Source organism: Bombina bombina, unplaced genomic scaffold (genome assembly GCF_027579735.1).
Source record: "Bombina bombina isolate aBomBom1 unplaced genomic scaffold, aBomBom1.pri scaffold_710, whole genome shotgun sequence".
Classification (NCBI taxonomy): Eukaryota; Metazoa; Chordata; class Amphibia; order Anura; family Bombinatoridae; genus Bombina; species Bombina bombina.
The window spans coordinates 128,285-152,690 of record NW_026512032.1 but is presented as its reverse complement, the minus strand read 5'-3'; the positions used below and the strand labels follow the sequence as shown (position 1 = coordinate 152,690).

The window sequence follows — 24,406 nt, the reverse complement described above, 5'->3', positions numbered from 1 at the left end:
TGGGGCTGCGTTAGGAGCTGAACGCGGCTTTTTTGCAGGTGTTAGGTTTTTTTTCAGCTCAAACAGCCCCATTGTTTTCTATGGGGGAAATCGTGCACAAGCACGTTTTTGAAGCTGGCCGCGTCCGTAAGCACAGCTGGTATCGAGAGTTGAAGTTGCGTTAAAAATGCTCTACGCTCCTTTTTTGGAGCCTAACGCAGCCATTCTGTGAACTCTCAATACCAGCGGTATTTAAAAAGGTGCGGCCAGAAAAAAGCCAGCATTAGCTACGCACCCCTTTGGCCGCAGAACTCTAAATCTAGGCGTAAGTCAGGCTGAGTAGGAGAGGTTAAGCGCTTGACCCTATATTTTTGTTTACATTAGAGTGCAAGCTCTGTGGTGCAGAGTACATTAGAGCGCAATCTACATTGTATCAGCAAATCCCATACCTTTTCCCCAAACAAACAGATTCCCATTAGAGTCTCCGGTGACCACATCTCCATTCTCAGCGAACGCCACACAGAGCACAAAACGTGGCTTCTCATGCTTCTGTAGAGGGGAAAGTGCAACAAATTATTAATCCATCTGTGACCCTCACCCCAACCCGGGTCCAGTCTTCTCCCTCACTACATATTTTTCAAATAAACATCTTTGCTCATGTGACTACTTGTTATGTCCCCTTTTGGGCATTTAATACATTACATGAGGGTCCCCTATGCCACATTTTTAGTCCAGAAACCCAAGTGCCAAAAACTTTCTGTACTATGGTTTGAATGAAATTCTAAAGAAAGTTACACGTTGCTTATAAAGGTCATTCGGAGGAAAGCTAATGCTCTTTACCATGAAGCAATGTGTCTGGACTATGGATTAGCCCTAGGGGGATATGAGAGCCAGAACTTCCATTGGTTACATTATGACCTACCTACACCAAACGTTCATTGCATCTTTGGTGGCTACTCATCTTTTTTATGTAAGGCCACATACCTCAAACACCCCCTGTCTCTTGCTCAGTGTGGCTCCTGGCACTGCACCACCTTCCAGACTCCAGTAATATAACTGGGACTTCCCGCAGGTGATGACCAGGTTGGGTTCTGTAGGGTGGAAGATGGCAGAAAGCACGGGTTCCGTAGAGCACTGTATGGCAGAGAGAGGGAAGAAATAGTATCAATACTCACATACTCCCTAGATGAACCAAGAAACCAGCCAGCTGATAGGTTATTCCTCTCACCTTCACTTCGGTAACTTTGACTTCACGTTGCCATTGCCACACAGACAAGACGTGATCTCCAGACTCATCACATGCGCAGAGGAGAGCACCACCATCCTGGGGAAAAGGGGCCACAGTTACCCAAACAGAGTGATGCACAGTCTACAGAACCCTGCCCTAGGCACATAGTAATCTGCTCCTGTACCCCAACATACATGTCTCATATTACACCTAGAGGAGCCATGCTTTGCCCTAGGCACAGAGTAATTACTCCTGTACCCCAACATACATGTCTCATATTACACCCAGAGGAGTCATGCTCTGCCCTAGACACAGGGAATGCCGCTGTAACCCAACATACATGTCTCATATTACACCTAGAGGAGTCATGCTCTGCCTAGGCACAGAGTAATCTGCTCCTGTACCCCAACATACATGTCTCATATTACACCCAGAGGAGTCATGCTCTGCCCTAGGTAAAGGGAATGTTGTTGCCCCTGTACCCCAACATACATGTATCATATTACATTCAGAGGAGTCATGCTCTGCCCTAGGTAAAGGGAATGTTGTTGCCCCTGTACCCCAACATACATGTCTCATATTACATCCAGAGGAGTCATGCTCTGCCCTAGCTACAGAATAATCAGCTCCTGTACCCCAACATACATGTATTATATTACACCTAGAAGAGTCATGCTCTGCCCTAGGTAAAGGGAATGTTGTTGCCCCTGTACCCCAACATACATGTATCATATTACATCCAGAGGAGTCATGCTCTGCCCTAAGCACAGCGTAATATGCTCCTGTACCCCAACATACATGTCTCATATTACACCCAGAGGAGTCATGCTCTGCCCTAGGTAAAGGGAATGTTGTTGCCCCTGTACCCCAACATATATGTCTCATATTACATCCAGAGGAGTCATGCTCTGCCCTAGCTACAGAGTAATATGCTCCTGTACCCCAACATACATGTATTATATTACACCTAGAGGAGTCATGCTCTGCCCTAGGCACAGGGAATGCTGCTGTAACCCAACATACATGTCTCATATTACACCCAGAGGAGTCATGTTCTGCCCTAGGCACAGGGAATGCTGCTGCCCCTGTACCCCAAGATACATGTCTCATATTACACCCAGAGGAGTCATGGTCTGCAATAGGCACAGAGTAATCTGCTCCTGTACCCCAACATACATGTCTCATACTACACCCAGAGGAGTCATGGTCTGCAATAGGCACAGAGTAATCTGCTCCTGTACCCCAACATACATGTCTCATACTACACCCAGAGGAGTCATGGTCTGCAATAGGCACAGAGTAATCTGCTCCTGTACCCCAACATACATGTCTCGTATTACACCCAGAGGAGTCATGCTCTGCAATAGGCACAGAGTAATCTGCTCCTGTACCCCAACATACATGTCTCGTATTACACCCAGAGGAGTCATGCTCTGCAATAGGCACAGAGTAATCTGCTCCTGTACCCCAACATACATGTCTCATATTACACCCAGAGGAGTCATGCTCTGCCCTAGGTAAAGGGAATGTTGTTGCCCCTGTACCCCAACATACATGTCTCATATTACATCCAGAGGAGTCATGCTCTGCCCTAGCTACAGAGTAATATGCTCCTGTACCCCAACATACATGTATTATATTACACCTAGAGGAGTCATGCTCTGCCCTAGGCACAGGGAATGCTGCTGTAACCCAACATACATGTCTCATATTACACCCAGAGGAGTCATGTTCTGCCCTAGGCACAGGGAATGCTGCTGCCCCTGTACCCCAACATACATGTCTCATATTACACCCAGAGGAGTCATGGTCTGCAATAGGCACAGAGTAATCTGCTCCTGTACCCCAACATACATGTCTCATATTACACCCAGAGGAGTCATGCTCTGCCCTAGGCACAGAGAATGCTGCTGTACCCCAACATACATGCCTCATATTACACCCAGAGGAGTCATGCTTTGCCCTAAGCACAGAGTAATATGCTCCTGTAGCCCAACATACATGTCTCATATTACATCCAGGTAAGTCATGCTCTGCCCTAGGCACAGGGAATGCTGCTGTAACCCAACATACATGTCTCATATTACACCCAGAGGAGTCATGTTCTGCCCTAGGCACAGGGAATGCTGCTGCCCCTGTACCCCAACATACATGTCTCATATTACACCCAGGTGAGTCATGCTCTGCCCTAGGCACAGAGTAATCTACTCCTGTACCCCAACATACATGTCTCATATTACACCCAGAGGAGCCATACTCTGCCCTAGGCACAGAGTAATTACTCCTGTACCCCAACATACATGTCTCATATTACACCCAGGTGAGTCATGCTCTGCCCTAGACACAGAGTAATCTACTCCTGTACCCCAACATACATGTCTCATATTACACCCAGGTGAGTCATGCTCTGCCCTAGACACAGAGTAATCTACTCCTGTACCCCAACATACATGCCTCATATTACACCCAGAGGAGTCATGCTCTGCCCTAGGCACAAAGTAATATGCTCCTGTCCCCAACATACATGTCTCATATTACACCCAGAGGAGTCACGCTCTGCCCTAGGCACAGGGAATGCTGCTGTACCCCAACATACATGTATTATATTACACCCAGAGGAGTCATGCTCTACCCTAGGCCCAAAGTAATCTGCTCCTGTACCCCAACATGCATGTCTCATATTACACCCAGAGGAGCCATGCTCTGCCCTAAGCACAGCGTAATTACTCCTGTACCCCAACATACATGTCTCATATTACACCCAGGTGAGTCATGCTCTGCCCTAGGCACAGGGAATGCTGCTGTAAACCAACATACATGTCTCATATTACACCAAGAGAAGTCATGTTCTGCCTTGGCACAAAGAAATCTGCTCCTGTACCCCAACATACATGTATTATATTACACCCAGAGGAGTCATGCCCTACCCTAGGCACAGAGTAATTACTCCTGTACCCCAACATACATGTCTCATATTACACCCAGAGGAGCCATGCTCTGCCCTAGGCACAAAGAAATCTGCTCCTGTATCCAAACATACACGTCTCATATTACACCCAGGAGTCATGCTCTGCCCTAGGAACAGAGTAATTACTCCTGTACCCCAACATACATGTCTCATATTACACCCAGAGGAGTCATGCTCTGCCCTAGGCACAGGGAATGCTGCTGTACCCCAACATACATGTCTCATATTACACCCAGAGGAGTCACGCTCTGCCCTAGGCACAAGGAATGCTCCTGTACCCCAACATACATGTCTCATATTACACCCAGAGGAGTCATGCTCTACCCTAGGCACAGAGTAATTACTCCTGTACCCCAACATACATGTATTATATTACACCCAGAGGAGTCATGCTCTGCCCTAGGCACAGGGAATGCTCCTGTACCCCAACATACATGTCTCATATTACACCCAGAGGAGTCATGCTCTACCCTAGGCACAGAGTAATTACTCCTGTACCCCAACATACATGTCTCATATTACACCCAGAGGAGTCATGCTCTACCCTAGGCACAGAGTAATTACTCCTGTACCCCAACATACATATCTCATATTACACCCAGAGGAGCCATGCTCTGCCCTAAGCACAGAGTAATCTGCTCCTGTACCCCAACATACATGTCTCATATTACACCCAGGAGTCATGCTCTGCCCTAGGCACAGGGAATGCTGCTGCCCCTGTACCCCAACATACATGTCTCATATTAAACCCAGAGGAGTCATGCTCTGCCCTAGGCACAAAGTAATCTGCTCCTGTACCCCAACATACATGTATTATATTACACCCAGAGGAGTCATGCTCTGCCCTAGGCACAGAGTAATCTGCTCCTGTACCCCAACATACATGTATTATATTACACCCAGAGGAGTCATGCTCTGCCCTAGGCACAAAGTAATCTGCTCCTGTACCCCAACATACATGTCTCATATTACACCCAGATGAGCCATTCTCTGCCCTAGGCACATAGTAATTACTCCTGTACCCCAACATACATGTCTCATATTACACCCAGAGGAGTCATGCTCTGTCCTAGGCACAGGGAATGCTCCTGTACCCCAACATACATGTCTCATATTACACCCAGAGGAGTCATGCTCTGTCCTAGGCACAGGGAATGCTCCTGTACCCCAACATACATGTCTCATATTACACCCAGAGGAGTCATGCTCTGCCCTAGGCACAAAGTAATCTGCTCCTGTACCCCAACATACATGTCTCATATTACACCCAGAGGAGTCATGCTCTGCCCTAGGCACAAAGTAATCTGCTCCTGTACCCCAACATACATGTCTCATATTACACCCAGAGGAGCCATGCTCTGCCCTAGGCACAGAGTAATCTGCTCTTGTACCCCAACATACATGTCTCATATTACACCCAGAGGAGTCATGCTCTGCCCTAGGCACAGAGTAATCTGCTCTTGTACCCCAACATACATGTCTCATATTACACCCAGAGGAGCCATGCTCTGCCCTAGGCACAGAGTAATTACTCCTGTACCCCAACATACATATCTCATATTACACCCAGAGGAGCCATGCTCTGCCCTAGGCACAGAGTAATCTGCTCTGAATCATAAAAGAGAAGTGTTAGGTTTCATATCCTTTTAATGTGACAGAGTACAGTGTTTTTTATAGGATTTATACATTATATTAGCACAGGGTGTGTGCGCGCGCTGCATGTTTATATGTGCATGATGCATATTGTGTGCGCGCGCTGCATGTTTATATGTGCATGATGCATATTGTGTGCGCGCGCTGCATGTTTATATGTGCATGATGCATAGTGTGTGTGTGCTCTGCATGTTTATATGTGCATGATGCATATTGTGTGTGTGCGTGCTCTGCATGTTTATATGTGCATGATGCATATTGTGTGTGTGCGTGCTCTGCATGTTTATATGTGCATGATGCATATTGTGTGTGTGCGTGCTCTGCATGTTTATATGTGCATGATGCATATTGTGTGTGTGCTGCATGTTTATATGTGCATGATGCATATTGTGTGTGTGTGCTGCATGTTTATATGTGCATGATGCATATTGTGTGTGTGTGCTGCATGTTTATATGTGCATGATGCATATTGTGTGTGTGTGCTGCATGTTTATATGTGCATGATGCATATTGTGTGTGTGCTGCATGTTTATATGTGCATGATGCATATTGTGTGTGTGTGCTGCATGTTTATATGTGCATGATGCATATTGTGTGTGTGTGCTGCATGTTTATATGTGCATGATGCATATTGTGTGTGTGTGCTGCATGTTTATATGTGCATGATGCATATTGTGTGTGTGTGTGTGCTGCATGTTTATATGTGCATGATGCATATTGTGTGTGTGTGTGTGCTGCATGTTTATATGTGCATGATGCATAGTGTGTGTGTGTGCTGCATGTTTATATGTGCATGATGCATATTGTGTGTGTGCTGCATGTTTATATGTGCTGCATGTTTATATGTGCATGATGCATATTGTGTGTGTGTGCTGCATGTTTATATGTGCATGATGCATATTGTGTGTGTGCTGCATGTTTATATGTGCATGATGCATATTGTGTGCGCGCGCTGCATGTTTATATGTGCATGATGCATATTGTGTGTGTGTGCTGCATGTTTATATGTGCATGATGCATATTGTGTGTGTGTGCTGCATGTTTATATGTGCATGATGCATATTGTGTGTGTGTGTGTGTGTGCTGCATGTTTATATGTGCATGATGCATATTGTGTGTGTGTGCTGCATGTTTATATGTGCATGATGCATATTGTGTGTGTGTGTGTGTGCTGCATGTTTATATGTGCATGATGCATATTGTTTGTGTGTGCGCTGCATGTATATTCCACAAATCCTTATTCTTACATATGGGAATACATCACCTGGCTACAAATACACACCAAATAAAAAATTCAACAATCTCTCCCACTTCCTCTACCCTCCCAGTAGTTCAAGACAGGGGATAAAAAAAAATTAAAAAAAAGAGAGTGATAAAGGGGGTAAAGTGCCGACTAGACTGCCGTCATTACGAAAAATCAGGGTGGGTTGGTGGACTCTCACTACCTAGAAAGAAAATAAATGTATCATTAGGTTAGAATAAATTTAAAAAAAAAATTCTAATGGTAGCGAGAGTCCACAAAATCCTTATTCTTACATATGGGAATCTATACCCAAGCTGTGGAGTCCACAAAGAATTTAGGGTGGGCTGATAGGAAAAGGCAGTGACCTAGTTACTAGGCACCACTGCCTGAAGAACCTGTCTCATGAACGATGCCAAATCATCATACTGTTAACATTTTATGTATGTAGGGAAAACCAGGTTGCAGCCTTGCAGATCTGTTCTACTGAAGCCTCATTCTTGAAGGCCCAAGACATTGACACCAAACAGGTGGAATGAGCAGTAATACGAGCCGGAGGCTGTTGACCTTCCTCCGAGTAAGCCATCCTAATAAGGACTTCTCAACCAAAAAGATAAGGAAACAGCAGTGGCCTTTTAGCCCTTGCCAGAGAAAAGAACGAACAGGTATGATGAGAGACGGAAGTCCTTGCTAGCATGAAGATAGACCTTTAACACTCAAACCACATGCAGGTTATGTAATAACCTCTCCTTAGAAGAAACCAGATTAGGACAAAGACGGAACCACAATTTCCTGATTAATGTTAGCATATAAGGAGAATCACACTAAAGAACAAACCATTTAGAAACTATGTATAGAAGAAAATTGCCAAAAAACAAAACAAAAAAAAAAAACAACTTTCCAAGATAATAACTTGATATCAAGAGAATGCATAGACTCAACCATGGCTTGAACAAAAAACTGATCATCAAGCAAACGTGCCAACTTCCTATGTAACAAAACAGAGAGAGCAGATACCTGACCCTTAAACTCGCCAAAAGGCCCTTTTCAAATCCCTCTTGTAAGAACTGAAGAATACGTGGGATTCTCACTCGGTGCCAAGAGAAACCACATTCTGCATACCAGGATAAATGCACACCTTGTGGTATATACGTCAGGTCATAGGCTTACGCGCCTGAACTAAAGTATTAATTACAGACAATCCTCCCTGTGCTAAAATCATCCATTCTATCTCCATGCAGTCAGCCTCAGAGAAACTAGATTTTGGTAAAAGAATGGACCCTAAGCCAGGAGGTCCGGTCTGAGGAAGATGCCATGGAGGAGCAGATGACTTATGAGGTCTGTGTACCAAGTCCTTCATGGCCACGTAGGAGCTATGAGAATCGTAGGAACTCTCTCTTGTTTGAATTGTGCTATCACACGTGGAGGAAGCACAATTGGGGAAACAGATAAACTAGGCGGTTACCCAAAGGAACTGTCAACAGGTATATCAACTTCACCTGAGAATCCCTTGACCGCAAACCGTATATCAGTTTGAAATTAAGACGAGAAGCCATGATATACATCTCTGGAATCCTCTAAAGAAGCACAATCTCATCAAAGACCTCCTGATTCAGAGACCATTCTTCTAAATGAGTTGTTTCAGCTTTGATAATCCGCCTCCCAATCTAGAATGCGAGTTACTTCCTGCATCGCCAATGAACTGCGTGTTCCACCTTGATGATTGACATATGCCACTGTAGTGATGTTGTCTGATTGAAATCGAATAGACCGGCCAGAACCCAACTGGGACACGCCACAAAGGCATTGAAGATAGCTCTGAGCTCCCGTATATTTATGGGGATAGATGCTTACTGAGCAGACCATACTCCCTAATCTCTCATGTTTCCCCATACTACCCCCCAACCAGACAGGCTTGCGTCCAAGGTGATAATCTCCCAGGATGGATAAAGACAACTCATGCCATGAAGAATGGGTTCGGGAGACATCACCAAGAAATAGAACTTGTTGTGACTGGATCCAAATTTATCACTTGAGAGATCTGAGTAATCTTTGTTCCATTGCCTGAGCATGGACAACTGTAGAGGTTGCAAATGAAAGCATGCAAATGGCATTGTGTCCGAAGCTGCTACCATAAAACCCACTACTTCCTCACATTGCATGATAGAAGGGTGCAGAGTAAATTGGAGTGTCCGACAAGTTGACCAAAGTTTTTACCTTCCAGCCATGAGTCTGAAGATACCAACTTCTCTGTGTGAGCAATCACTAACTGAAGATGGAATTTTAACCGTTATGACGTCCAAGTACAGGGCCACCGCAATGCCTTGCAGTCTGACAACAGGAAGTACAGCCCCCAGAACTTTTATAAAAATTCTGGGAGCAGTAGCAAGACCAAAAGGTAGAGTTGTGAACTGGTAGTGTTTGTCCATAAAGGCAAACCGAAGGTAGTGAAAATAATCTGGATGAATTGGGATGTGAAGATAGGCATTCTTCAAATCTACTGTAGTCATGAATTGAACCTGTTGAACAAGAGGGAGGATTGATCTGACTGTCTCCATCTTGAATGAGGGGACCCGTACAAACTTGTTTAGACACTTTATATCTAAGATATGTAGAAAAATCCCTCTCTTTGGAACAATGAAGAGGTTGGAGTAAAACCACTTTCCCTTCTCCCCCTGGGGAACGGGAACAATAACTACTGGATTCCAGATCCTGTACACAATGCAGGAAGGCAAACTTCTTTTCTGGTATTACTGATATTCAAGACAAAAAGAACTTCCCTTTTGGTGGTCAACTGTGGAATCCTATTCTGTACCCCTGAGAAACAAGATTCTGAACCCAAGGATTGTGAACAGACTGAGCCCAAGCCTCATGAAATAGGTTTAATCTGCCCCCTACTGAAGTTACCCCCTGGCTGGGGGGGGGGGCTTTCATGCGGTCTTAGTGTCAGGGACTTTTTATTCCAGACATGGTCTTGGCCAAACAGAGTTTTACATTTAAAAGGTCAAAAATAGTAATCTATATTTAGAAACCATATCCACTGTCCATGAGTTTAGCCAGAGAGCCCTTCTGACTAACAGAGCAAAACTGGTATTTTAAGCATTTATGTATAATTGCGTCACAAATAAAGGAATTTGCTGTCTTCAGTGCCTGGATACAGTCCTGTATCTCCTCTAGAGAAGATTCCCTTGTTATCAACTCAGATAAAGAATCACACCAGAATGCTGCAGCACCAGTCACTGCTGCAATACTTACTGCAGGTTGGAAGAGAAGAACTCTCTGTAGAAAAATCTTTCTAAGATATCCCTCCAGCTTCTTGTCCATAGGACCCATAAAGGACGTACTGTCCTCCAGAGGAATGGTTGTACGCTTAGCTAAGGTAGAAATATCTCCATCCATAAAATTAGGCTTGAAAATAATGTCCCATTTCTGCACTGGCGTTTCCTCAACCGATTTAGATTCTATCACTACTAAGGTTCTCAAAACCTCCTTCAGTAAATGCCTAAGATGCTCTATTTTAAACTTAAAAGGACATTTCTTCGGTATCTGACTCCTCCAGGGAATCTGAAAAAAAGGATAAAAGTTCACCTTCCATGCCAGACAAAGATTCAGAAACTTGTAAATGTCTATTGGCAGAGACTTCAACTGAGCAGTTGGTTCTAGACGAACAATGTTTAACCTTTCTCTTGCGTTTACCTGAGGACAGCATAGCGCACAGACCCGCAAACACTGCAGACTGTAACTTAGTGGCAAAATCAGGGGGCAAAGGGTACTAGAGCCCCCAGAATGAGACTGAAGAACAGATGTCGGGCAAGAACTGCATAATTGCGCTAGAGGACAAACCATGTTTAGTTTGCAAAGCCTGCATTTGTTAGATTAAATAAGTATTTTAGGAGGGATTCCTTAGTGAAATAACCACTTTGTTCCACACCAGGATAAGTATCACTCCCCTCCATAATAATCCTTAAAGTCAATGCAATGATATAGCCAAACTGTGCTCCAATTAAGGGACAATATATAAGAGAAACACACCCATGCCGCCTTAGAAATATAAGACCCCAAATCTGTTACTCGCAAAAGAAGTCTAATCCTACTTATCTGCCCCTTTAGACAGTGAAGGCTCGGTTCTGAAGTGCCTCACCACCTCCTGCTGTATCTGTAGAGGCTCCGCTGTCTCTGCAAGTGCGCTTTGTCTCTAGGAAAGTGTGCCAGAGTCTGGTGGGCGGACAATGCGCCGGAGCGGTCCTGCAGTGGGAAAATGTTTTAACCCTAAATACCGCCGTAGGACTGCACTATAATTTGCAATATGGTCCCCCTAATACTCTGGGAAAGTACTAAGGCGTGTTCATGAGCACACCCTAGCGCCGAGTGTAAACACACTCTGTCAGAGTTTTCTTCAAACCCTCTGTGGAAAATACAATTGTAGAGTGTGTAATAAAACATGGCCACATTGTCATCTGCCCCTAAGAGTCCATAAGATCTCCACTCGGGCCCCTATAGAACACATTCCCTTTCCTAGATAATGGCATTGGTGAGACTAGTATGGTTTTACACTAGTGGGTACAACACAGTGACATTGACACTCATCCACCAGTAAGGACAATTTGCCTGTATGAAGGAGGGAGAGAAATAAATAGGGATTTGCCCATCTTGCTTTATCAGTGGTTGCCGCAGTCCTGTGAAGAGCAGTGTTAATTTCGTCAACTAAAACTAGACTAAAATGAGCATAAAACTAAAGAAATTCTGATGACTAAAATACAACTAAAACTAAAATGACATTTTAGTCAAAAGACTGACTAAAACTAAATCAAAATTTGCTGACAAAAACATTTTATGTAAGGTGTTATAATCAATCCATATCCAATTACTTCTCTTTTGTAAAATTTACGAAACTTAATTTTATTAAATTTTAAGATAAATAAAGACATGTTTTATACCACAACAGTTAAATCTGTTAAATCTGTATTGCATGTTCAAACCTTAAATACCATAAATAAAAACAGGTTAATAAACCTTTACTCCAGGAGTTTATAATGAGTTTGGAAGTTCTAGAGCAGTGCTAATATCTTTGCCGAAAATTTTACGAATCTGTGAACAATCAATTGATTCCTCCTATAGAAATAAGCATAAACCACGAATATGGGTTTGTTATGCCTGTGCTAGCTGCAGAAACGTTTTGTTGTGTTGAGTTACTTGATACTTGTTTTAATTATTAACAGAGAACTGTTAAAGTTTTTATATTGGGTAATATGTGCAATACAGGCAATACAGTTTACAGTTAGTTTTTTATATTTTAAAGTTGCACTTCTGTTTGTTTATGAAACTTGGTTTTATTTAATTATAAGTTTAATAAAGATGTTACCTATCACAACGGCTAAATCTGTGTCTGTATTGCATGTTTAAACCTGAATACCATAAATATTAACAGGTATTATGTTTACTGCTAGAGTATATAATCAGTTTGCAAATGAGAAATGCTTAAATAATGCATTACACTTTAACTAAACCCCTTAGATTTTAGTTGACTAAATCTACTGGGGATTTAGTAGACTAAATCTACTGGAGATTCAGTCGACTTAAACTAAAACAATTCAGATGACTAAAATACGACTAAAACTAAAATGGCATTTTAGTCAAAAGACTAAAACTAAGACTAAATTGAAATTTGCCGTCAAAATTAAACACTGGTGAAGAGATGATAAAAATCAGTGTAACTAACACTATAGGTTTGTATGGGGGTACAGCATTAGGTTACGGTGTGAGGCACGGGAAATTCCCTGCAACAACCCTGACCAGACTAAACCAATACTCTACCAAGATCTTTACATGGACAAGTAGAGTACACCCCTGACCCCTGACCCAAACCATTGAGGGTACAGTAAAATTAATTCCTACAGAACACCTCTGAATCTCTACCTACCTACTTGTCAAGGCAAATAACTACTGGGAAGGATAGTTGAATACCCTGTTTGGGGGGTCTCTGCCTCCCATATGTAAGAAAAAGGATTTTGTTTGCTCTCACTACCATTAAAAAAAAATATAGTACACACATGGTAACACAATAAGATCCAATGCAATACATATACTGTATATAGTATACACACAGTAACACAATAAGATACAATGCATATACTGTATATAGTATACACATGGTAACACAATACATATACTGTATATAGTATACACACAGTAACACAATAAGATACAATACATATACTGTATATAGTATACACACAGTAACACAATAAGATACAATACATATACTGTATATAGTATACACAACGTAACACAATAAGATACAATACAATACATATACTGTATATAGTATACACACAGTAACACAATAAGATACAATACATATACTGTATATAGTATACACACAGTAACACAATAAGATACAATACATATACTGTATATAGTATACACACGGTAACGCAATAAGATACAATGCAATACATATACTGTATATAGTATACACACAGTAACACAATAAGATACAATACATATACTGTATATAGTATACACACAGTAACACAATAAGATACAATACATATACTGTATATAGTATACACACAGTAACACAATAAGATACAATACATATACTGTATATAGTATACACACAGTAACACAATAAGATACAATACATATACTGTATATAGTATACACAACGTAACACAATAAGATACAATACATATACTGTATATAGAACACACGGTAACACAATGCAATACATATACTGTATATAGAACACAAGGTAACATAATGCAATACATATACTGTATATAGAACACCCGGTAACACAATACAATACATATACTGTATATAGAACACAATACAATACATATACTGTATATAGAACACACTGTAACACAATATCACATTATGACACTCACAGTTTTGGAGAAGTTGAGACACGTCACTGCTCTCTCAAAGCTTCCGACGCCAATCACATGAAGAGTGCATAGACTGACTGAGTGCCAGACCCTGACATGGGGTGGCAAAGCCTATGGGTAACAATGTTATGGAACTGAGTGTAGAACGCATACAAACATGGTCATATAGCATTGAGTAACTTGTTATAAGCTCACCTTGCCATCCTGAGAGTTACCAGCAACTTGACCACTGGCGATGGTCACAGAATCCGGGTGGACAGCCAGGCTGGCATTTACGGATAGAGAAGACAGTGGTCAACATTTACAATGACTGACAAGCATTTTGTGTCTACCCCATGTTTTTTAAACAAAATGTAAACCCCTTGACTGTCTGAATATATAATATATAACAGTGTAGTATGTAAATATACATTATATATACTTTCTGCACTGTTGGTGACAACTGATCTAACCATCTCAAATAACCCATGTTTTGACCATTTAATGAGGTCACTGACCTACACATGATAAACAACTTGCCCTATAGATGACCACATCTAAAATCTCAGCGCATTAATGTCAGAACATCCCTGATCCTAAGCTGGGCTAACTTAATTCTACTTGTTTTCGCTTACCTCTTGATATCATCAGTGTGTCCTCGATAGTGCCTTTGGGTACACCCCACAGGGTCATATAGGACGCACACAGCTGCAGTAAAGTATAAAAGCTCCCCCGAGGGTAAGACATAGAGATTACCACGACAGTCCCGTCCCCGGTAGCCATATCTGATGTCAGTAGGTTAAAGGGAAAGTGCAGGTAGATGTTATAATAAAGGGAAGCCCATAGACCATCATTGGATTAGGGAAGAGGAATAGGGAAGAGACAATATATATTGAGTGGAAATGGTTAAATGGATGAAATGTCAAATTGGTGAAAAACAAAACAATAGTTGAGATTTGCCACTGAGGATTTGACCATGGCTTTATAGGCTATAAGCAAAGGTTTGGAAGAGGAAATGTGACCAAGGAGCCGGTTATCTGATCTAAGAATTCAGTATAATGAGGTCCCTCAAAAGGTTTTAGAGAGGTAGATTTTAGAGCTGTTTATGGAGCTATGCAGAGCTGGATGTGACAAAACTACATTACAATATCTATACTATAATCGCGTTTGTAACGTGTCCGTCTGTGTCGCCAGTTGCGCGCAAAGCCAAAAGAATCCACATGGATGCAACAAAGCTGCATCCCAGGGGATTCCGACAATGGCAAGGTGGATGCTTTCACCACCCTGCCATTTTCGGAATCCACCTGGATGCAGCGTAGGCAAACCCGAAGCCTTAAAATAAAATAAAAATAAAAAAAAAAAACACGCAACCGCCCGCAAGACATAAGTAAAAAAAAAAAAAAAAAACACATAACCACCCGCACAAAGTATAACAAAAAAAATAACCTCCCGCACGAAGTATTAAACCCAGAAACCGCAAACCCCCACATCGCAAAATAATAAAGTAATTAACCCCTAATCTGCAAATAACATAATTAAAATATTAACCCCTTAACCGCCATCCCCCCACATCGCCATAAACCTAATTAACCCCTATACCGACAAACCCCCACAACGCAAATAACTAAAATTACTAAGCCCCCTAACCTAACACCCCATAAATTAACCACAATACTAAGTTACACTTAAATTAAACCTAACATTAAATTACAAAAAATAAAAAACTCTAAAATTACAGAAAAAAATAAAAATTATCAAAAATAAAAATAAAAAAATTAAACCTAATCCCTATGAAAATAAAAAAGCCCTCCAAAACAAAAAAACACCCCCTAAACTAAACTACCAATAGCCCTTAAAAGGGCTTTTTGTAGGGCATAGCCCTTAGTTAAACAGCTCTTTTACATCAAAAAAAAAAATACGAAATCTCCCCTAACAGTTAAACCCCCCCCAAAATAAAAAACTAACACTAAAAAAACCTAAAACTATCCATTGCCCCCTAAAGGGGCATTTGTATGGGCATTCAGCTCTTTTCCAGCCCATTAAATCCATAATCTTAAAAATAAAAAAAAACACCCAAAAATAAAAATTTGACACTAAGCCCCAAATAGGTACTCACCGTTCCTGAAGTCTGGCGGAGAAGGTCTTCTTCCAAGCGGCTCCGTCATCTTCTATCTTCATCCGGAGCAAAGGTGGCGCGGAGGTGTGGAGCTGGCTTCCCCGATGCGTAAATCCTCAGAGGCGGTCCTCGGCGGCATGGAGGCTCCTCTTCATGCAATCGTCCGTCTCACACTAAAGATTGAATGCAAGGAACCTCATATTTATTGGGGTACATTGCATTCCCATTGACTGAAATGGTGAGAGCTACTGAAATCTTATTGGGTGATTTGAACAGCCAATAGGATTTCAGTAGCTCTAATGCTATTGGCTGATTTCAAAATTTCAGCCAATAGGAGTGCAAGCTACCCCAAATTGATTGCGGTACCTTGCAATCAATCTTCAGTGTATGACGGACATCGGATGAAGAGGAGCCTCCATGCCTCCGAGGACCACCGTTGTTGAGGACCGCGGCTGAGGATCCACGCATCGGGGAAGACAACTCCGCACCGCGCCGCCTTTGCTCCAGATGAAGATAGAAGAGGATGGAGCCGCCTGGAAGAAGACCTCCTCTGCCGGACTTCAGGAATGGTGAGTACCTATTTGGAGCTTCGTCTATGGCTTTTTTCTTCTTTTTTTTTTGGATTAAGGTTTTTTGGGCAGGAAAAGAGCCGATTGCCCTTTTATGGGCAGTAAAAGAGCCGATTGCCCTTTTATGGGCAGTAAAAGAGCCGATTGCCCTTTTATGGGCAGTAAAAGAGCTGATTGCCCTTTTATGGGCAGTAAAAGAGCTGATTGCCCTTTTATGGGCAGTAAAAAAAGATGAATGTCCTTTTAAGGGCAATGCCCATACAAATGCCCCTTTAGGGACAATGGGTAGTTTAGGTTTTTTTTTAGAGTTAGTTTTTTTATTTTTTATTTTGGGGGGTTTGGTGGGTGGGGGTTTTTACCGTTAGGGGGTAATTGGTAATTTGTTTAGATAAAAGAGCTGTTTAACTTAGGCCAATGCCCTACAAAAACCCTTTTAAGGGCTAATAGTAGTATTAGATAAGGGGGTGCTTTTATTTTGGGGGACATTTTATAGGGGTATTAGTTTAGGTTTACATTTTTTTTATTTTGGATAGTTGTTTATTTTTTTCTGTAATTTTACATTTTTTATTTTGTGTAATTTTAGCTTTGGGGTTTTTTTTTTTGGGGGGGGTTAAATAGACTGCTCTCTGGTCAGGCTTATCGCCTAGTAATACTATAAAAAAACTAAACATTTTAGAGAAGTAGATTTTAGAGCTGTTTATGGTGTTATGCTGAGCTGGATGTGACACAACTACATTACAATATAATACTATATAATAAAAAAAAAAACACACAAAAAAAAACACATTTTAGAGAAGTAGGGGCGCGATCCGATATAGATCGTAGTTTGCGGCGCAAGCGAGGGAACCCCCGCCGCCCGTAGTTTCAGCTCGCAACTCGAGCTATCCCATATACGGCGCCGTCAGATGCTAAAGTGCCGTAAGTCGGATAAACCAGCAATGTCCAGAAATCTGCATACGTACAAATTTCTGGAGTCGCCAGTGACTTACGGCACTTTAGAAACTGCCGGCGCCTACAAAACCTGACTAAGTTATAAAATCTCCCGTACTGTCTAACACGCCTCCCAAACATAGCCCGACACGTATACCCCTCTATCCGCAATCCCCCCTCACTCTCCTAATAATAAATGCATTAACCCCTAAACCGCCGCTCCCGGACCCCGCCGAACCTAATAAAGTTATTAACCCCTAAACTGCCGCTCCCGGACCCCGCCGCCACCTACATTAACTACCCGCTAATGTGAGCCCCTTACACCGCCGCCACCTACATTGACTACCCCCTAATGTGAGCTCCTACCCCGCCGCCAGCTATATTAAAATTATTAGCCCCTAATCTAATCCCCCTACCCCACCGCCAGCTATATTAATTAACCCCTAAAATACTAAACTATCCCTATCACTAAACCTAAGTCTAACCCTACAAATAGTCCTGAAAAGGGCTTTTTGTGTGGCATTACCCCAAAGTAATCAGCTCTATTGCCAGCCCTTAAAAGGGCTTTTTGCGGGCCTTGTCACAAAGTAAACAGCTCTTTTGCCTATAATCTAAATCCCCCTACACCGCCGCCACCTATAATAAATGTATTAACCCCTAATCTAATCCCCCTACACCGCCGCCACCTATATTAAATACATTAACCCCTAATCTAATCCCCCTACACCGCCTCCACCTATATTAACCCTAATTATATTAGGGTTAATATAGTTATTATATTATATATATTAACTATATTAACCCTAATTATATTAGGGTTAATATAGTTAATATCGTTATTATATTATATATATATTAAGTATAATAACCCTATCTAACTCTAACACCCCTAACTAAATTCTTATTAAAATAAATCTAATTAATATTAATATTATTAATTAAAATATTCCTATTTAAATCTAAATACTTACTTATAAAATAAACCCTAAGATAGCTACAATATAATTAATAATTACATTGTAGCTATTTTAGGGTTTATATTTATTTTACAGGTAACTTGGTATTTATTTTAACTAGGTACAATAGCTATTAAATAGTTAATAACTATTTAACAGCTACCTTGTTAAAATAATTACCAATTTACCTGTAAAATAAATCCTAACCTAAGTTACAAATACACCTACACTATCAATAAATTAAATAAACTACAAATCTCTAAACTAAAATACAATTAAATACACTAAACTAAATTACAAAAAATAAAAAAAAGATTACAAGAATTTTAAGCTATCAAAAATAAGAGACAATGGGCGCATAAAGCGGGAGGTTAAGTAGATATGTCTATTCAGATCTCCTAAAGTTTTCTATCTTATTAATGCATAATTAGGGTCTAAGTAATAAATGACCTTATTAGGGGATTTAAGAATAACTTCAAATGTACCGTAAATGTATTTTCAAAAAGATTTTTATTAAAACACTTTAGCTAAACAATAATAAACTAATGTTTAATCCAATAATAATCAAAAAAATAATAATAATCAATCACTCCCAACTATAGTTGTTCATACAGCCATTCACGCTCTCATAAAACAATATAATACTTCCAATTGATGTAAATGAAAAAAGTGGATGTAAATGAAAAAAATATCACAATGCTGGAAAATCTCACTTCACACAAATGACATGAAGTGTTAACACACTTCTAATTACCAGATACACAACAATGGCTTATATTAAAATATCCCCTTTTCAGAAGTGGGAAACTTCAAATTTAAATGTCTGTTTCTTTAAAAGTTTAAATGTTGGGTATATAACTGACCCGCTACAGCAGGGTTAAATGCAGAGTGAATAGTCTCTTCCAAAGGAATGATCCCAGATGCAAATAGCTAACAGCCGTATTTATCACCGGCGCTGTGTGAGATTCACCGTGAGTGTTTATACACAAAGCGGTATTAACTTGCCTCTCTGAGTAGTTCCGTTATTTATCTATGACACTAGGGCTATTTCGCCTTCTTACCGTGTCTCTGTTCTGTATTTCAGCCGCTCTCGTGCTTTTTAAAAGATACATAGATGACATTTTAATTATTTGGCGTGGAAATGAAGAGACCCTCATAGATTTATTTAATACTATGAATAGTAATGATAGGGGCCTGACTTTTACCTATAATATTAATAAGGACAAAATAAAATTTCTCGACTTAGATCTAATAGTGGACAATAAAGAGTGTATAACCAAAACTCATTTTAAGCCTACAGATGCTAACAATTACATTCATGCCACCAGTTGCCATTACCAAAAATGGATAGACAACATCCCGGTAGGTCAGTGTCTGAGGATCAGAAAAAATTGCTCTAGAGTAATTTATTTTGATGAACAAGTGGGAATATTAGAAGATAGGTTTAGAGATAGAGGTTACAATGAGAAGAATATCAAAGCAGCTATTACAAGAGCCAGGAATACAGAGAGAAATTCCCTTCTGGAATACAGAAGGAAGGAAAATGAAAAGAAAGATACGATAGATGTTCCCTTCATCACCACATATAGTGTCGATTATGGGGTGATGAAGAGAATATTAAGAAAGCATTGGCACTTAATAAAAAAATGATCCAGTGATCGGAGATAAGCTTCCTCCGTATCCAAGGATAGTGTACAGAAAAACCAAAAATTTTAAATCACTACTGGCCCCTAGTGAATTCAAAAGGAAGAAAGGAAGATCTATCAAAGATAAAGACCTAAGAGGGGAGGAAATAAGAGGCTTCTTCCCATGTGCAACTTGCAAAGCCTGCAGAAATGGGATTAAAAAGAAAAATATAATGATCCCCGGTATGGACAAAGAGTATATGATTAAGGATACAATTAGGTGCAATAGTAAGGGTGTAGTGTATATGTTACAATGTTCCTGCCAATACTTTTATATAGGGGAAACCACTAGGATGTTAAAGGACAGGGTGAGGGAACATTTATGGAATAGAGAAAAGGGGAAGTTGGATACACATCTATACCAACATTTTAGAGATGTTCATAAGAACAATATTAAGGATCTTACATTTTGGGGATTGTGTCTGGTACGCAAATATTGGAGGGGGGGTAATTTTGAAAATAAACTTTTAAAAAGGCAAGCAGAGTTAATTTATAATTTTAATACCCTTTACCCCAATGGTCTTAATTCGGAATTAGAACTGGCCCCTTTTTTAATGTAAATCCCAAATATATCTATCCCCCATAGTATTAATCCTCTTATTCCCTTCATTTATCTTAATTCTCAATTAGAACTGGCCCCTTTTTTAATGTAAATCCCAAATATTCTATCCCCCATAGTATTATTCCTTTTATTCCCTTCATTTATTTTATGAGGGAATTTAATATAATATATATATTTTTTATATATATTTTATAATGTATTTTATTTTAATTTATATATCTAATTTTTAAACTAATTCCCATTATCTTAATTAAATATCTTAAATAAATAAACTTGATTTTATAGGCTGTGTTTATTAGATGAATGTATGTTTAGAATTGGTGGTTTTAAAAAAAGATTCTTATATGGTTATTTTAGGATATTCATATATATTTTATAAGGACTTTTTATACTTAATGTTTATTCGAGTTATGATGTATCACTATGAAATTATTCACTATTTAAGATGAAATATATTTATATACAATTTTTGGCATGTATATCAACATTGAATATAAGAATGTTTGAGGAATAAGTCTAAGATTGAACAGGGAAAACGCAATAAGCATGTGCTTTTATATTCTCCCTCATTTAACATATGCTGGAAGGAAATGGAGAATCAGCAAATCAGGAGCTACAGCATGGTATTTAAAAATGCACAGGTGCAGGGAGAAGTATCTTGACAAAGACCCATATGGGTTGAAACGCGTAGAGGATTCACCCTGCTACTTGGATATACAAACAAACTGTTTTTCTGCTACTAAGTCCCCCTACGGATTGGGACCAAAGGAGAACTCCATACCGCATACTGTGTAAGTACTTAAGAGCGGTGAAGGATTCTGAGGCTTTCTAACCTGTCAAAAGGCTTGCGCAAGTCAGAATCACCTGGAGGTTCCGGAAACCAGGTGACACAGAAACCTTGGAGACCGTTAGCCGCAGTCAGCTGTTTGTTCGAGCAGAGCGGCTGAAATACAGAACAGAGACACGGTAAGAAGGCGAAATAGCCCTAGTGTCATAGATAAATAACGGAACTACTCAGAGAGGCAAGTTAATACCGCTTTGTGTATAAACACTCACGGTGAATCTCACACAGCGCCGGTGATAAATACGGCTGTTAGCTATTTGCATCTGGGATCATTCCTTTGGAAGAGACTATTCACTCTGCATTTAACCCTGCTGTAGCGGGTCAGTTATATACCCAACATTTAAACTTTTAAAGAAACAGACATTTAAATTTGAAGTTTCCCACTTCTGAAAAGGGGATATTTTAATATAAGCCATTGTTGTGTATCTGGTAATTAGAAGTGTGTTAACACTTCATGTCATTTGTGTGAAGTGAGATTTTCCAGCATTGTGATATTTTTTTCATTTACATCCACTTTTTTCATTTACATCAATTGGAAGTATTATATTGTTTTATGAGAGTGTGAATGGCTGTATGAACAACTATAGTTGGGAGTGATTGATTATTATTATTTTTTTGATTATTATTGGATTAAACATTAGTTTATTATTGTTTAGCTAAAGTGTTTTAATAAAAATCTTTTTGAAAATACATTTACGGTACATTTGAAGTTATTCTTAAATCCCCTAATAAGGTCATTTATTACTTAGACCCTAATTATGCATTAATAAGATAGAAAACTTTAGGAGATCTGAATAGACATATCTACTTAACCTCCCGCTTTATGCGCCCATTGTCTCTTATTTTTGATTGATTTTGAATTTTATATTATCTAGGAAGGGGATAGTGCTTTTCAGTGAGGCCGTGGAGGTTAGATTCAGCGCTTCACCCAATCTATTGGTTTTAAAGAATTTTAAGCTAATTACACCTATTCTAAGCCCCCTAATAAAATAATAAAGCCCCCCAAAATAAAAATAAAAAGCCCTACCCTATTCTAAATTAAAAATTAACCAGCTTTTTTACCAGCCCTTAAAAGGGCTTTTTGCGGGGCATGCCCCAAAGTAAACAGCTCTTTTGCCTGTAAAAAAAAAAACACAATACCACCCCCCAACATTACAACCTACCACCCACATACCCCTACTTTAAACCCACTCAAACCCCCCTTAAAAAAACCTAACACTAAGCCCCAGAAGATCTCCCTACCTTGAGACGACTGGTTAATTTTTAATTTAGAATAGGGTAGGGCATTTTTTTATTTTGGGGGGCTTTATTATTTTATTAGGGGGCTTAGAATAGGTGTAATTAGCTTAAAATTCTTGTAATCTTTTATTTTTTGTAATTTAGTTTAGTGTATTTAATTGTATTTTAGTTTAGAGATTTGTAGTTTATTTAATTTATTGATAGTGTAGGTGTATTTGTAACTTAGTTTAGGATTTATTTTACAAGTAAATTGGTAATTATTTTAACAAGGTAGCTATTAAATAGTTATTAACTATTTAATAGCTATTGTACCTGGTTAAAATAAATACCAAGTTACCTGTAAAATAAATATAAACCCTAAAATAGCTACAATGTAATTATTAATTATATTGTAGCTATCTTAGGGCTTATTTTATAGGTAAGTATTTAGATTTAAATAGGAATATTTTAATTAATAATATTAATTAGATTTATTTTAATAAGAATTTAGTTAGGGGTGTTAGAGTTAGGTTTATTATATATATATATATATATATATATATATATATATATATATATATATATATATATATATATATATATATATATATATATATATATATATATATATATATATATATATATATATATATATATATATATATAATAATATAATAACGATATTAACCCTAATATAATTAGGGTTAATATAGTTAATATAGGTGGCGGCGGTATAGTGGGATTAGATTAGGGGGTAATGTATTTAATATAGGTGGCGGGGGTGTAGGGGGATTAGATTGGGGGTTAATACATTTATTATAGGTGGCGGCGGTGTAGGGGGATTTAGATTAGATGCAAAAGAGCTGATTACTTTGTGACAAAGCCCTGCCAAAAGCTCTTTTAAGGGCTGGTAAAAGAGCTGATTACTTTAGGGCAATGGCCCGCAAAAAGCCCTTTTAAAGGGCTGGCAATAGAGCGGTTTACTTTGGGGTAATGCCACGCAAAAAGCCCTTTTCAGGGCTATTTGTAGGGTTAGACTTAGGTTTAGTGGTAGGGATAGTTTAGTATTTTAGGGGTTAAATAATTTAATATAGGTGGCGGCGGTATAGTGGGATTAGATTAGGGGTTAATAATTTAATGTAGGTGGCGGCGGTATAGTGGGATTAGATTGGGGTTAATAATTTTAATATAGCTGGTGGTGGGGTAGGAGCTCACATTAGGGGTAGTTAATGTAGGTGACGGGGGTGTAAGGGGCTCACATTAGGGGGTAGGTAATGTAGATGGCGGCGGTGTAAGGGGCTTACATTAGGGGGTAGGTAATGTAGATGGCGGCTGTGTAAGGGGCTTACATTAGGGGGTAGGTAATGTAGATGGCGGCGGGGTAGGAGCTCACATTAGGGGGTAGGTAATGTAGGTGGCGGTGGTGTAAGGGGCTCACATTAGGGGGTAGGTAATGTAGATGGCGGCGGGGTAGGAGCTCACATTAGGGGGTAGGTAATGTAGGTGGCGGCTGTGTAAGGGGCTTACATTAGGGGGTAGGTAATGTAGATGGCGGCTGTGTAAGGGGCTTACATTAGGGGGTAGGT

The 24,406-nt window shown here is 39.8% G+C and overlaps 1 protein-coding gene across 1 annotated transcript in view; it reads right to left on the bottom strand.

Annotated features, from left to right (window-relative positions):
• LOC128644098 (echinoderm microtubule-associated protein-like 2) overlaps positions 1–24,406 on the bottom strand; it is a gene marked incomplete at its 3' end in the record, with an annotated part of 181,014 nt that overhangs the window by 62,798 nt on the left and 93,810 nt on the right. The window contains 6 exon segments of the mRNA XM_053696813.1: positions 429–528; positions 964–1,113; positions 1,208–1,303; positions 13,962–14,072; positions 14,157–14,226; positions 14,576–14,725. Of these exon segments, the coding sequence (XP_053552788.1) occupies positions 429–528; positions 964–1,113; positions 1,208–1,303; positions 13,962–14,072; positions 14,157–14,226; positions 14,576–14,725 (677 nt within the window).